Raw genomic sequence first — 13,104 nt, 5'->3', positions numbered from 1 at the left:
TGGTAAAAGCAGAATTGTTTTCAGGCCATTGAATTATTGAAATTTAATCTAGCATTCATTTTCAGTAATTCAGCAGTTCGTCATCAATGATTCCTTACTTGATTTAGACTTGCATTTATAGCCACATTCTGATTGCAACCTTTCTTTTTTGCCCTCAGATTGGACACATCGAGGGGCAGCCGGAGAGGAAAGGTGTATTTCCCATGTCTTTTGTTCATATCTTGTCTGATTGACACGCAAATGTCGGTCCTCCACCTCCACCAATGGGACACACTTGACTTAGCTGCTGAATCAACAATGCAAGTTTTAGAAGATGGAACCACAATGAAAAACACATTATCACCTTTCCGACATCAGAGACAAGAGTGTAAATAAAATGTCTAACTTTACCACTGTTACACATACCATTTATTTCAGCCTACCGCACAGTGGCTAGACTGCACCCACTTAAAACACCAGCACTTTCCCTCCACTATTACTGATACTTGTATCTCTGTATATAAGATTGGACATAAATGTGTGTGCGTGTTTGTGTGTTTCACACAAGGATGAGTGTGATTTCGTGTAAATGTAGAAACTTGTGTTGGTCTGAAAAGTAAATGTGAACTTGTACTCTACCTGCCAGTAAGTTACAGCTGGGGCCAGTTTTGTTCAAATAAGTTGAAGTATTAATGTGGCCATCATCTATAGCAGGGACAGACAGGAGTCGACTTTTCCTAATGGAATAACTGGACTCATAAGTTTGCTGAACATCAGTTTTCAGTTGTTTTTAACATCACATTTCCTAATACACCACTAAAGCATGTCCGAGAGTGAAATATTTGTGTTTGCTATTTTCTGTTCTTGCTACTCAGTGTAAAAATTATTAACCTGTGCAATGTCGGCAGTAATGACCATTTAAATCCAGTTCCTTACCCAGAGGTGGATAATGAAAGAAGCTCTCCACACATAAGGGTTTGTTTGGGACGAGTCTGACTGTGGCACCATCTCCTGACATCAGATATTGGGACAAGTCCTCCAGTTTCTTCCCATTATGCCGATCAAACTTCTCCCTTAGTTCAGCAAAACGACAGGAAACATTAGTTGTGACAGTCTAGTACAGGGGAGTAGCCAACCTTGATTTTACCTGGGTGGTTCAGCATTATGGTCGGTTGAAATACGCAAGAGAATTGGTTACACTTTGTCAGTTTGTTCATACTTTACCTTAAAAGCATAGCTACTGTACCTGAGCAATGAAACCGCTCACATCCGATGGTGGGTCCTGCTGTGCATTACCTGCTACATCACCTCTCCAAAAGTTTCTTTACAGACACATTTTTAATGTTGAAGCCCACATTGTGGCCAGGGAGGGCAGTCGACTTTTCCTAATGGAATAACTGGACTCATAAGTTTGCTGAACATCAGTTTTCAGTTGTTTTTAACATCACATTTCCTAATACACCACTAAAGCATGTCCGAGAGTGAAATATTTGTGTTTGCTATTTTCTGTTCTTGCTACTCAGTGTAAAAATTATTAACCTGTGCAATGCATACACCATTACCTGTGTCCTTTCACAGGTTGTTCCTGTGATCCTGTGATCCCATATCAGTGTTTGTTTAATCTACACAAGTACTTTTACTACAGTCTTATTGAAGGACAATGCTCTGTAATACAGCCCTGTTCCATAAACAGAAAGGTCACCCTTCGTCATCTTTAATATTGTGTTTTGAGAGGTCTTGATACTTGAAATACGGAAAGTTTACTTGGTTTATAGGTGTTATATTTTCAAGTGATAGACATGTACTGTATTGCAATTGGAACCTATGCTTTATCCATGCTGCCAGTAACCCCATGTTAGATCTCAAGATCAACTTCATTAGCTGTTCAAATTCCCCATGAAGGAATATGACCACCGTAGTTTCCAATGTGAGATTTTAGTCAGTCTTGAGTTTATTTTGAAACAAATGAAGCATAATTCCTTCTGGAAGATGAGATTCATCCCCCAAAACTTAAATGATCATGGTGTCCAGTTTAATTCAAAAGGAAGCACAGTTGAATTTAAATTTTATCCTCTTTGGAAAAGGAAAGTCACCCCTTTCTCTGCATTTACCCAGTATTCAACATTGAGGTGAGAATAGGGCTAATGTGCTACAGGTTTCTTTCTGACCGCAGATTCTGAGGACTGTGTCCACTGTCTGAACATGTTCTTCACTTACCATTCCATTATCAATAAAATGGTTTCATGTTAAACAAGACTCCACATCTCTCAAACATGACGTTTACTCAAGTTACAACCCACTCAAATAGTAAGAAACTCCCCAGCACTGCTACAAGTGGACTCAACAGCACACATGCAACAACTGAAGTGAAAACTACTCACTTTATTTGAAGTCCAGCAACATACTTTTAATGCTTCTCTACAGCCATGCCAAACCTCATATTGGGCCCCAGGGTCACTTTAAACAACCCAATACACCAGCGACGCATTTAAAAAGCAGCTTCACTTAAAGGCAAAATAAAGTGTGGTTACATAAAACTATACAGAAATATTCAACTTAAAGAGCACCTTTTGGTTTACATACCAGACTGCTGGTAAATAAAGTATTATAAAAGGGACAAATGAGCAACTCATTTTGATACAGGAGCTTTTTGTGTTGTCTTTTTAGCTTGGTCTACCTTCACCACGGACTTGATTACTCCAACAGCAACTGTCGGTTTTAAATCCCTTACAGCAAATCGACCTGACAAAAAACAAAGATCACTTCAAAACTGGCTTCTTTCGGCAGTAATGACCATTTAAATCCAGTTCCTTACCCAGAGGTGGATAATGAAAGAAGCTCTCCACACATAAGGGTTTGTTTGGGACGAGTCTGACTGTGGCACCATCTCCTGACATCAGATATTGGGACAAGTCCTCCAGTTTCTTCCCATTATGCCGATCAAACTTCTCCCTTAGTTCAGCAAAACGACAGGAAACATTAGTTGTGACAGTCTAGTACAGGGGAGTAGCCAACCTTGATTTTACCTGGGTGGTTCAGCATTATGGTCGGTTGAAATACGCAAGAGAATTGGTTACACTTTGTCAGTTTGTTCATACTTTACCTTAAAAGCATAGCTACTGTACCTGAGCAATGAAACCGCTCACATCCGATGGTGGGTCCTGCTGTGCATTACCTGCTACATCACCTCTCAAAAAGTTTCTTTACAGACACATTTTTAATGTTGAAGCCCACATTGTGGCCAGGGAGGGCAGTCTGAAGCCCCTGGTGATGCATCTCAATTGACTTGACCTCAGCAGTCAACTTCGCTGGTGAGAAGGAAGGTTAGAACCATTCCAGGCTTCAAGACACCAGTCTCAGTCTTACCCACAGGGACTGTGCAAACACCTGGGGAGGGGAACCCAGTTTAGACAGTCACAGTAGATGTCAAGAGTCCTCAACGGGTTTTATACTTCAAGACCTTACCCATTTGGTAGCTTTACCCACCACCAATCTTGTAGACATCTTGTAGGGGAAGGCACAGTGGTTTGCTCGCATTGCGTACTGATGGAAGTAGAGAATCAAGCACCTCCAACAAGGTTCGGCCATTTAAGTGGCCTTCTTTCCTCTTGAGTTTTCACCCTTTGAACCATTGCATCTGAAACAAAACATGCAAGTAATTGAGGCAAGAAGATATAGTCTATCGGGGTGCCCAATCCTGTTCCTGGAATCTGCCTTCCTGAAAGTTCAGCTCCAATCCGGATTAAACACACCCAACTATCATTTTCAGGAGCACTTGATAGTTACAGACAGGAGTGTTGGAGCTGAACTCTGCAGGTAGGTACCTCTACATGAACAGGATTGGTCTATGTCTTCATAGCAAGGCTGTTAAGAATGGCATTACCTTTTGGGATGGGGCAATCATGTTCTCACCACTCCAACCAGAAACAGGTATGAAAGGTACAGCACCAATCTCAAAGCCAATCTTCTTGATGAACACAGAAACGTTCACCACTTCATCATAACGTTTCTGGCTAAACGGTGGCTCGGTGAGGTCCATTTTGTTGACACAGACCATGAGCTGTTTGACCCCAAAGGTGTAAGCCAGCAAAGCATACTCTCTCATCTGACCATTGTGAGAAATCCCAGCCTCAAACTCACCCTTTGCAGCAGAGACAATCAGTAGAGCAGCATCAGCCCAAGTAGAAGAACATCACCATTTAGGTAAACTTGATTGTATAGGAAGTACCAGAAGAGAAACCCAGATAAAACTCAAGTGCTCAACTCCTGAAGATGCATCAATACCCGTGATCATGTTCTTGATGAAGTCACGATGACCAGGTGCATCAATTATAGTACAGGTGTATTTCTGAGTGTTGAATTTCAGCAGGGAAATATCAATTGTTATGCCACGTTCCCTCTCTGCTTTCAGTTTGTCCAGAACCCAGACATACTTGAAGGAACCCTTTCCCAACTTAAAAAAAAAGAAGTTACATTCAAACATTCATAAAAGGGAATTAAATTTAATACTAACCTGGTTTGCAGCCTTCTCATACTTCTCAATTGTTCTATGGTCAATTCCTCCACATTTGTAGACGAGGTGACCAGTGGTTGTGGATTTGCCACTGTCTACATGGCTAATTATGACCAGGTTGATGTGGATTCTTTCTTTAACCATATTTGCAGACAAATACAACACACTCCTTTTTCAAACCACAGTAATTGATTGGTGATTAAGTCCTGGTGTGATTAATAAAGGCAGAAACTGCATTGATGCAATAATAACCACGCCCACAATGAATTACAATAGGCTAGCTGATGTTATATAATGCATAGGCCTACTCCTGTATGTAAAAAAAAAAAAACTTTAAATTTCTACTTAACAAATACCACAGGTATCAAAACACATTTGTTTGTATCTCCATTAAACCGCAGCTTTTAGAATCGTTCTGTATTTTTTTTTCTTGACGGCAGTGACATCACTTAGGCCTAATTCAGAATTTAAAATGAGAGCACCAGCCATATGGCCATGTTACTAGTTTTATTCTAGTAACAATAGCTAATAATCAATAATGTATTTGTATGGAAACTATGGTTGCTACTAAGGTGATTTTTTTTAAGAGCTGGTGATCTCGGATTTAGGCCTAAGCTTCATGATAAAAATGTTAGAAAATTTTTAAAATGATAAAAATTGTTTTGGAATACGTGGTGAGTTGCTGTTGTAGCTACTGTACATGTTTATTTTTATTTTTATTAAAATGTTCTCTATATGCTTTTCTTTTGTTGTTGTTAAATTTTTTAAATCAAATTAGGGTTGGGGTTGATGAATGGCTCAATAATTATTTTGAATAAGCAAATTTACTGACCAAATTTATGCACAAGTTTCAACATCCATGTTTTGTATTAGCTACAACCTATAGCCAGGTGAAGAAAGTAAACGGCCCTTTTGTACTTAAACTAATTTACGAAGTTTAGGCATATGTAGCCTACTGAAAGTTGTAAAATGTGGGAAAACTATATAAAAAATTCAAGTATCATTTCACGTGACAGTATGTGTGATTTTGTAACAAAAAAAGTTTTGATTTTCTTGGAGAGTCATTAGTAACTGGTTGCATTTGCACAGGTTTTACGTAACAGGACTGAGTTTATCAATCAGGTGTGTCGCTTATGAGCAACAGCACGAGTTGACCGGCAGGGGGCGCGCTGAATACTTCATTAACTTCAATTATATTATAACAAATCATCTCATGTCTAATGCACACGCGACTAAATATTTAAAGTAGTATACATGGTTTTCTTATTATATGATAATGCTTGGAGCTTGATTTACGGTGTTTGGTTAAAATAAATGCGAGAAGCACATGACGTTTTATTAACCCGGAAATAACAGTCGGTAAAACAGCTGAGAGAGAGAGAGAAAGAGAGAGAGAGCGAGAGAGGCTCAGATACAGAGAGGGAGAGAGAGAGATCTAAACCCTTCTCCCTGGAGCTTATAGCGTGCTACCTGGACTCCATACGCGTTTTTCATCGCTTCACAATCAAAGGTTTGTCTTCTTTCCTCTCTTATGTCTTTATGCTGCATGTACCGGGCTTTATTGTGTATATTCATAACTCTGAATTCATTAGTGCAGTAGTACAACATGTGACTGAGCGGTGTGCTTTCAGCACGATGGCACCAGTGGCCATCCGTTGTTTAAAAGGGTATTGACAGGAACAGATGAAAAATTAATGCTTGACAGGGTTTGTGGGTGAAAAAGTGAAGCAGCTATGTGTCATACAATGCAATGCAGTGTAACTTCTGCCATGCATTGTGCAACATTGGTAAGACCTGCTACTGTATGATCTTACATTTTTCATAAGCAAGAATGTTCCTATGGTTATGGAAAACCTGGAAATATCAGGCTATTTTTGAATTGTTATTTACTGGTCTGAAAAAGTCAGAGGATAATATTTGTATCTTAAAAGCATATGGAAATTTCTGTAGTAAATACACTTCTTGTAGACATACTCAGCTCTACAGTGTTTCATGGTAATTCATTGGTCAAAGGTATGGGAACATAAAGTCCAGCTGATGCTTCTGCCCAGATCCTAAGTAGGTATTGAAATCTAGTGTTCAAGTGTAGTGCACTACATGTCCAGTGTGACTTAGTGTGTTTTATCTATGTGCAGTTTAATGAAAGTACTTGCAAAAAAAAAAAAAAATCTGGTTCAAAACTCCTTACATACCAGAAAACCTGTGTTTGATTATGACCATGTGCCTCTTATGGTTTTTCCTAATTAAAATCATTGGTATGATCGATGTATGCAAACCAAAATAGCATTTGCAATAGTAATGTCAGGTTCTGCAATTTACACTTTATTCTCCCTTCTTTTCAAAGTCTTTTCCTCCAAAAAGTCATGTTAATGAGAGATCATCGAGTATTGGTGTGGCATAGAGCACTGGACTGTGTGGTTTATATATCCATAGCTCATCCCTGCACATGTGAGGTCAATCATGAGCCCTGATGAATACAGTCTCTTTACTTTATAAACCTCCTCATAGATTAGGCTGCCATTTCCGATCATATTGGATAAACCTTTGCCATCACAACCATTCATGTGCAGATCCTCTTCACGCTGTTCGATTAACATCTTATCGCTTCGCCTTCCCTTTCCTTTTATGGTATGTAGGTGAGGCTTGAAGTCAAGCATAGCATACAGGAAGACTCTGATCTGGTGGTTTCTGACACTTTGTTGTGTGTCAGCGCCATAGCCTATGTTTTAAGCCATGGCCAGATTGAGATGTGTTCTTAATGTGGAAGCCTGTTTGTATGTGTAGGTGGATGTTGCCCGATGGGACTGCATTTATCATCATTGTAGCGCATCAGGGAGCAAATTGAATGGATCATCGTTTATGTAAGTTTGATGAACAATTTACAGGCTTGGTGGTGACGGATATAATCTTGCATAATATAGACACATTCAAAAGTTTGGCGTCACTAAGATATACAATATTATTTATTTATTTTAATAAATACATATATTATATATTTATCCATTGAAAGAAATTAATATTTGTATTCAGCAAGGATGCATTAAATTAATCAAAAGTGACATTTATAATGTTTCAATAGTTTTCTGTTTCTGTTCATCAAATACTAATGAAAAAATGTGTTTCCATTTGGGATTTTAGCAGTTCATGCTATTATTAGAGTTTAGTCATTTTTAGGCCTGACTTTTTCATTTTATTTTGTTGTTTGTAATGCCAAATCACTTTACTCCAAAATATAAGTTGCACGCTATGTGTAAATCATCAAATTAATGACCTTGGAGGCAGGGTACTGTGTGCAAAATGGTAAAAAAATGTTTAACTTGTAAAACACATTGGACTGTGGCAGGCATTGCACACATTGCTTTGCCTGCATGTCAGACTATGAGGGGTAAACATTGTGGCTCTGCTTGTTTAACGGACAGATGAATGTCGTAAATAAAGGTACTTGTAAGCCACTTTTGTGAGGTAACTGACGTGGAAGTGGTAGGTGTGTGCATCAGTGTTTGTTTGTTTAAGAGAGGACTGCCTTAGTAAGCATTTAGATTAAATGTGTACAATTTTATTTAACAGTCCACAATTGAAATTAAAGGCACATTGTTACCTGAACTGTATTGAGTGGTTGGGTTTTTAAACTAGTCAAGCTTATGACCATCTCCTTGTGCTCTTGACTCATGGCTAAAATATCAGCTGTAATATTTGTGTGGTGCATATTTCATTGTGTTATCTACAGGTTAGCTGATAGGACACATCATCTTTTGTCAAAAGAAAGAAGGCCTTGCAGTTGGAGCAAAAGTGGAATTTCCTCCAAGAAAATTCATAGTTGAGAAAAGCATTTTTTTTTGGGGGAAGTCCATGAATTGTTATTCATTGTTAGAGACACCAAGAAATGGTTTGAAAAGCTCAGTTTTCTTTCTTTTTTGTTGACACATTTCCTATTGAAACAGGATGTTGGATTGATACATATCAAAAGGCTGATCCCTTTTTAAAATATCCAGTTTGTCACAGCCATGCAAAACCAAATTAAGGCGCTTCCTTTGCAATAAATATATGGTTGAAAAAGGAATTCAATAATTGAAGGGGTCATGAACTGAGAAATCAATTTTCTTGATCTTTTGACATATCGTGTACTATAAAAACATCCTGTAAGTTTCAGAACCAAAACTTTCTTGTTAGTTTAAAAACAGCTTATTTTGTTGCCACTCTGCCAAAACGACAGCTTGTGGAATGTGCCACTTTATGACGTAATAGTGTGGCTAAACACCACCTCCACAGAAGAAGATCAACGCCTGCTTCTACATCACTGCCTGTTTAGCCCCGCCCACCGATTCACGTATGTAGTGTAAATGACGAGAGAGGCAAACGCAGGTCTACGCAGAAATCAAATGGTAAAGATGGCTCTGAAGACAGGAAGACGCTGTGCAGGGCCAAACAGTGAAAAAAAAAAAACATTCTTCTGAACCCAACATTAGGAAAGAGTGGATTAGCTTTAATGAAGATCCAGATCGCGTCAGTAAGAACTTGGTGCCCGTTCTTCGTACCTCGCTTAATACATCTGAGATGATTTGAAAGATGCCAGATCTTCTAATCGTGATAACTGATCTCTGGCTAATTTGGTTCTTCAAACAAATTTTCGGATTTGATTAAAATATCTGGAGTAAGTTTACTGCGCGTTCTCATGTTCCCCGAAAAGGGCAGGTGTATCGATACCCGAAACCACAATCAGCAATGCAGCGATTGGCTGGCGGCAAGACAGCAGTAATGACATCATTTAATTAAAAAAGACACCTGATGAAAAACTTGACAAATTTCTGGACTTTTGTAAGTAAACAGCCGAGCGAACAAAACTACATAAATGGTATAATAGATAAATGAAATGTTTTTTTTTTTTTTTTTTTTACATGATTCCCAATTATTTATATTCACGATTTCTAGTATTTGTACAGACTTTACATTTTTATTTCAATGTTGTAGTTAGCATTTCATTTAATTTTATCTTTGAAACCCGATTTATTACGTGACAGCTTTAATTAAATTTTCTTTAGGGTCAAGATCAAGTTATCTGCATCTCCTGCGCTCCATCATCAAGCCACTCCCATAGCACCACTCAAATGAATGCACGCTCAGATTAACTGTATATCACGTGTGTAAGACTCCAGTACAATTATAAAGTAATTATTTTATCATGAATAAATATTTCAATTAGTAAAACTGGCTGTCTATATACTACACAACATTATTATATTATTTTTCAATACATTTTTAAATGATTATTATTTTAAATTTCTGTCCCTGGATCAGTAGGGTACTCTTCTAAAAAAAGAAGCAGTGGCTGAGACAGATTTTAAGTATCAATTCTGCTTAAAAAGATGCGATCTAATCCTATTTATATGAAATGAGCCTGCTCCCGAGCAGGTTTAAGCTTATGGACCTCTTGCTATGACAGCAACTCCTGGATGTGCTTTGAAGAACCAACTAGGGCTGGGCGATATGGGCAAAAATTCATATCTCTGTATTTTTTTGGCCGATTTACCAAAAATTTAAGGTATATTTACAAAAAAAATACGGTATATATCTCGGTATTTTCGTTTTTGTATTTGGATAAAAAAAAAAAATCTGTTTTTAATATATTTCACTTACCGCTAGGCCTGTTGCAATAATCAATATATCGACTTATCGCGCAATATATGTACATGACCTCAATAATTTTTGGTGACGCAATATATCGCCCATTATTTTTCCTTAAAAATTAATGTCAACGTGTTTTTTACATTCCACTTGTGCCGTATATATCTCTGTATTTTCGTTTTTGTATTTGTATTTAAAAAATCTGTATTTAATATATATATATTTCACTTACCGCCCAATGTTGTCCAACAAAACAATACATATTAAAGGCTAAACAAATAAAGTGAATGTAACCATGTAAGCCTTTGTACTATGTGCAAAAAAAGGGTTAAAATCACATTTCATTCTAACATTGTAACATTGCAATCTAAAAACAAAAATAAGGCTTTTAAAGCGGAAGTTAAATTCACTAAAAATGAGAACAAAAGCACAGAGTTGTGCTAGGCTATTTTGATTACCCCATTACAGTCACTTTACAGTCAGTGCTGTAACTACAAATATTTCAGCGACATGTATATTTTAGTCAGAATTATTGTGCTGATATTTAATTGGGCTCCGTCTGTTTGTTTAGTTTAGAGTAACACATTAAACAGCGTGAGTAGCCTAGTAGGTATGTTTACATGGACACTTTTTGCTTCCATCGGAATGATTTAATTCTGATTGACGAATCCGAACGTAGTGTTTACATGAACGCTAAATAAAGTGATTGTATGTTTATATGTCACAAGCTTCTGATCGGATTTACTCTTTTGACATGCGCATACTGCATGAATGTACAGTTTCCCCGCTGTTGTCGCATACTGTTTTAAAAAGCACACTTGATTTTTATCTACTTCGGGTCTTAATTAGGCGATGACCACCAGCACATGAACTGTTGTGCTGTGCTGCTTACTTTTTAAAGCAGTAAAAGTGCCCCTTCCCGCACCCAAAACCAGTCGTCTGTTGATGATAGTCTTAAACAAGGACTGGTGGGACGTTGTGCTGCTCCACTTCATAGACGCTGAGTTAAAGGGGAGTTTTTTAATGACGGGACACTCATTTATGACTTTATTCACCAGGAAGAACAGCTCGTTCCACGCGTCATACGTCATTACGCAATTTTTACGTCACTGCACATGCGCAGTACTTTCCAGTCAAAGTCCCTTTAAGACAAGTCATGTCACTCAGCGGCCATCTTTGAAACGCCTCTCGGCCATGCAAGTACAGCTCCTATCTCTTTGAATGGGGAAACATCAAATTCTACAAAACTATTCACTAAGCTTGCGACAAATTTTCATATTTGAAATCACCAAAGAAATCTGACAACAACTGTGTCATAAATGTTGTTTATTTTGCTCAAATAGCTTTATAAAAAGCTATTATTCAGGCCAGATCAGTCAGTGCGCATGCGCAGTCCTGAGCGCATGTCTCAGAACGCTGACTGTTTCTGTAGCAGCGTAAAAAAAAAAATTACAATCCGATCTAAATCTGAATCGGATCTGGCCAATTCAATCCGATTGACGTGGTTACATGTGACTTTTATTCGGATTGCTTCTAGTCCTATTACATTCGGATTAGTAGGGTCCATGTCTCAGTCAGCGGCACACGCAGCCTTTCTGTCAGAGCATATGACGGGCTGAGCCGCTTAAACTATGCGAAACTATAAACTATACTGTGTCTTACCAGTATTTAAAGGTCATATGATGCTATTTTAAAGATCATTATTTGATCTTTTTTATGCACCAAGAGGCTTGTAACACTCCAAAGAGAAAGGAAAACTTGAAATCGCATCATATGACCCCTTTAATATAAAGCTTGTCACATGTTTAGAACAAACTGGATTATGCACTTTCTCCGCAGCAGCTCAGTCTGTGTCCTTCGCTATATTTTCAGATGCGCTCGTATGAAACTACTGTATATTGATATAAACAGTATTGCCTCATATTGTATCGCTTATAAAGAAAATATCGATATATCGTACAAACTCGATATACCACCCAGCCCTAGAACCAACCAATCCAAGATCAAGCGAAATCGTCAACAATCAAATCCAGCTACCTGAGTTAGCGACGTACAAATAATGGACCCCTGGTCCTTTTTTCACTTCCACGGATTCGTTTACAAACAAGACCCAATTCGACAGTATATACAGTATTGAATCCAACCGTAATGTTGCACCACACAAGTGTGAGTAACTGTTTTTATTATGTGGTCACTATTGCGTTGTCTGTTACCTTTTGATATGCACTGAGTATTTATGTGTTTTAACCTAAATCACATCAGTGTGTTGTGTGTGTTTGACAGCCTACATCCTTCATAGATGGATGTATGCTGTCAAACATATACAACTGTTAGCCATATTCATACCAGAGGGCGTTTACTTCCAAGTCTACAATCTATTCAAACAGAGCATTCTGATGAGGGGGGTCAAAACAGGACAGAAAATAGCCTATTACTAGGCCTGGGCAATAAAACGGTATCGATATTTATCAATAAATCTTCATCAATAATGATATAAAAAAAATTTTCGATATAGTGACTTTCTGTTTCTGAATCGTGTTTAAATTATTTAAACAGCCATTCAGATTTGTGTATTTGCTATGATGTTCATCACAGCGCCAAATACTTAAATATGGGGGGGGGGTTAAGATTTTTTTAAAGGAATTAATGATTTTATTCAGCAGGAATGCATTAAATTCATCAAAAGTGGCAGTAAAGAACTTTCTATTCGTTTAAGAATCCTGAAACAACATTGTTTTCAACACTGATAATAATAAGAAATCAGTAAAATAATGATTTATGAAGAATCATGTGACACTGAAGACCGAAGTTATGGCTGCTGAAAATGTTACTTTGCCATCACAGGAATTAATTACATTTTAAAATATGTTATCACAGGAATTAATTACATTTTAACATGTTATCACAGGAATTAATTACATTTTTAAATTAGTAATTATTTTTAAATTGTAATTGTTGAGTATTACTGCGTTACTGTTCTTACTCTATTA

The 13,104-nt window shown here is 37.6% G+C and overlaps 2 protein-coding genes and 1 pseudogene across 2 annotated transcripts in view; 2 read left to right on the top strand and 1 right to left on the bottom strand.

Annotated features, from left to right (window-relative positions):
- The window catches only part of LOC107748307 (arf-GAP with SH3 domain, ANK repeat and PH domain-containing protein 1-like), a gene marked incomplete at its 5' end in the record, with an annotated part of 37,451 nt that extends 36,581 nt beyond the window's left edge, over positions 1-870 (top strand). Inside the window, one exon of the mRNA XM_016563053.1 lies at positions 159-870. Coding sequence (XP_016418539.1) covers positions 159-233 — 75 coding nt within the window. The remainder of the gene's footprint in view (positions 1-158) is intronic.
- Positions 871-2,494: 1,624 nt separating this feature from the next.
- On the bottom strand, positions 2,495-4,636 carry LOC107748308 (elongation factor 1-alpha 1-like; annotated as a pseudogene).
- Positions 4,637-5,721: 1,085 nt separating this feature from the next.
- LOC107748306 (protein FAM49B) overlaps positions 5,722-13,104 on the top strand; it is a 63,106-nt gene continuing 55,723 nt past the window's right edge. The window contains exon 1 of the mRNA XM_016563052.1: positions 5,722-6,002. The gene's annotated coding sequence lies outside the window, so the exon portion shown is untranslated. The remainder of the gene's footprint in view (positions 6,003-13,104) is intronic.

Source organism: Sinocyclocheilus rhinocerous, unplaced genomic scaffold (genome assembly GCF_001515625.1).
Source record: "Sinocyclocheilus rhinocerous isolate Xijiao unplaced genomic scaffold, SAMN03320098_v1.1 scaffold1762, whole genome shotgun sequence".
NCBI lineage: Eukaryota > Metazoa > Chordata > Actinopteri > Cypriniformes > Cyprinidae > Sinocyclocheilus > Sinocyclocheilus rhinocerous.
The sequence above is the reverse complement of the archived record's forward strand: the minus strand, read 5'-3'. Positions and strand labels throughout refer to the sequence as shown.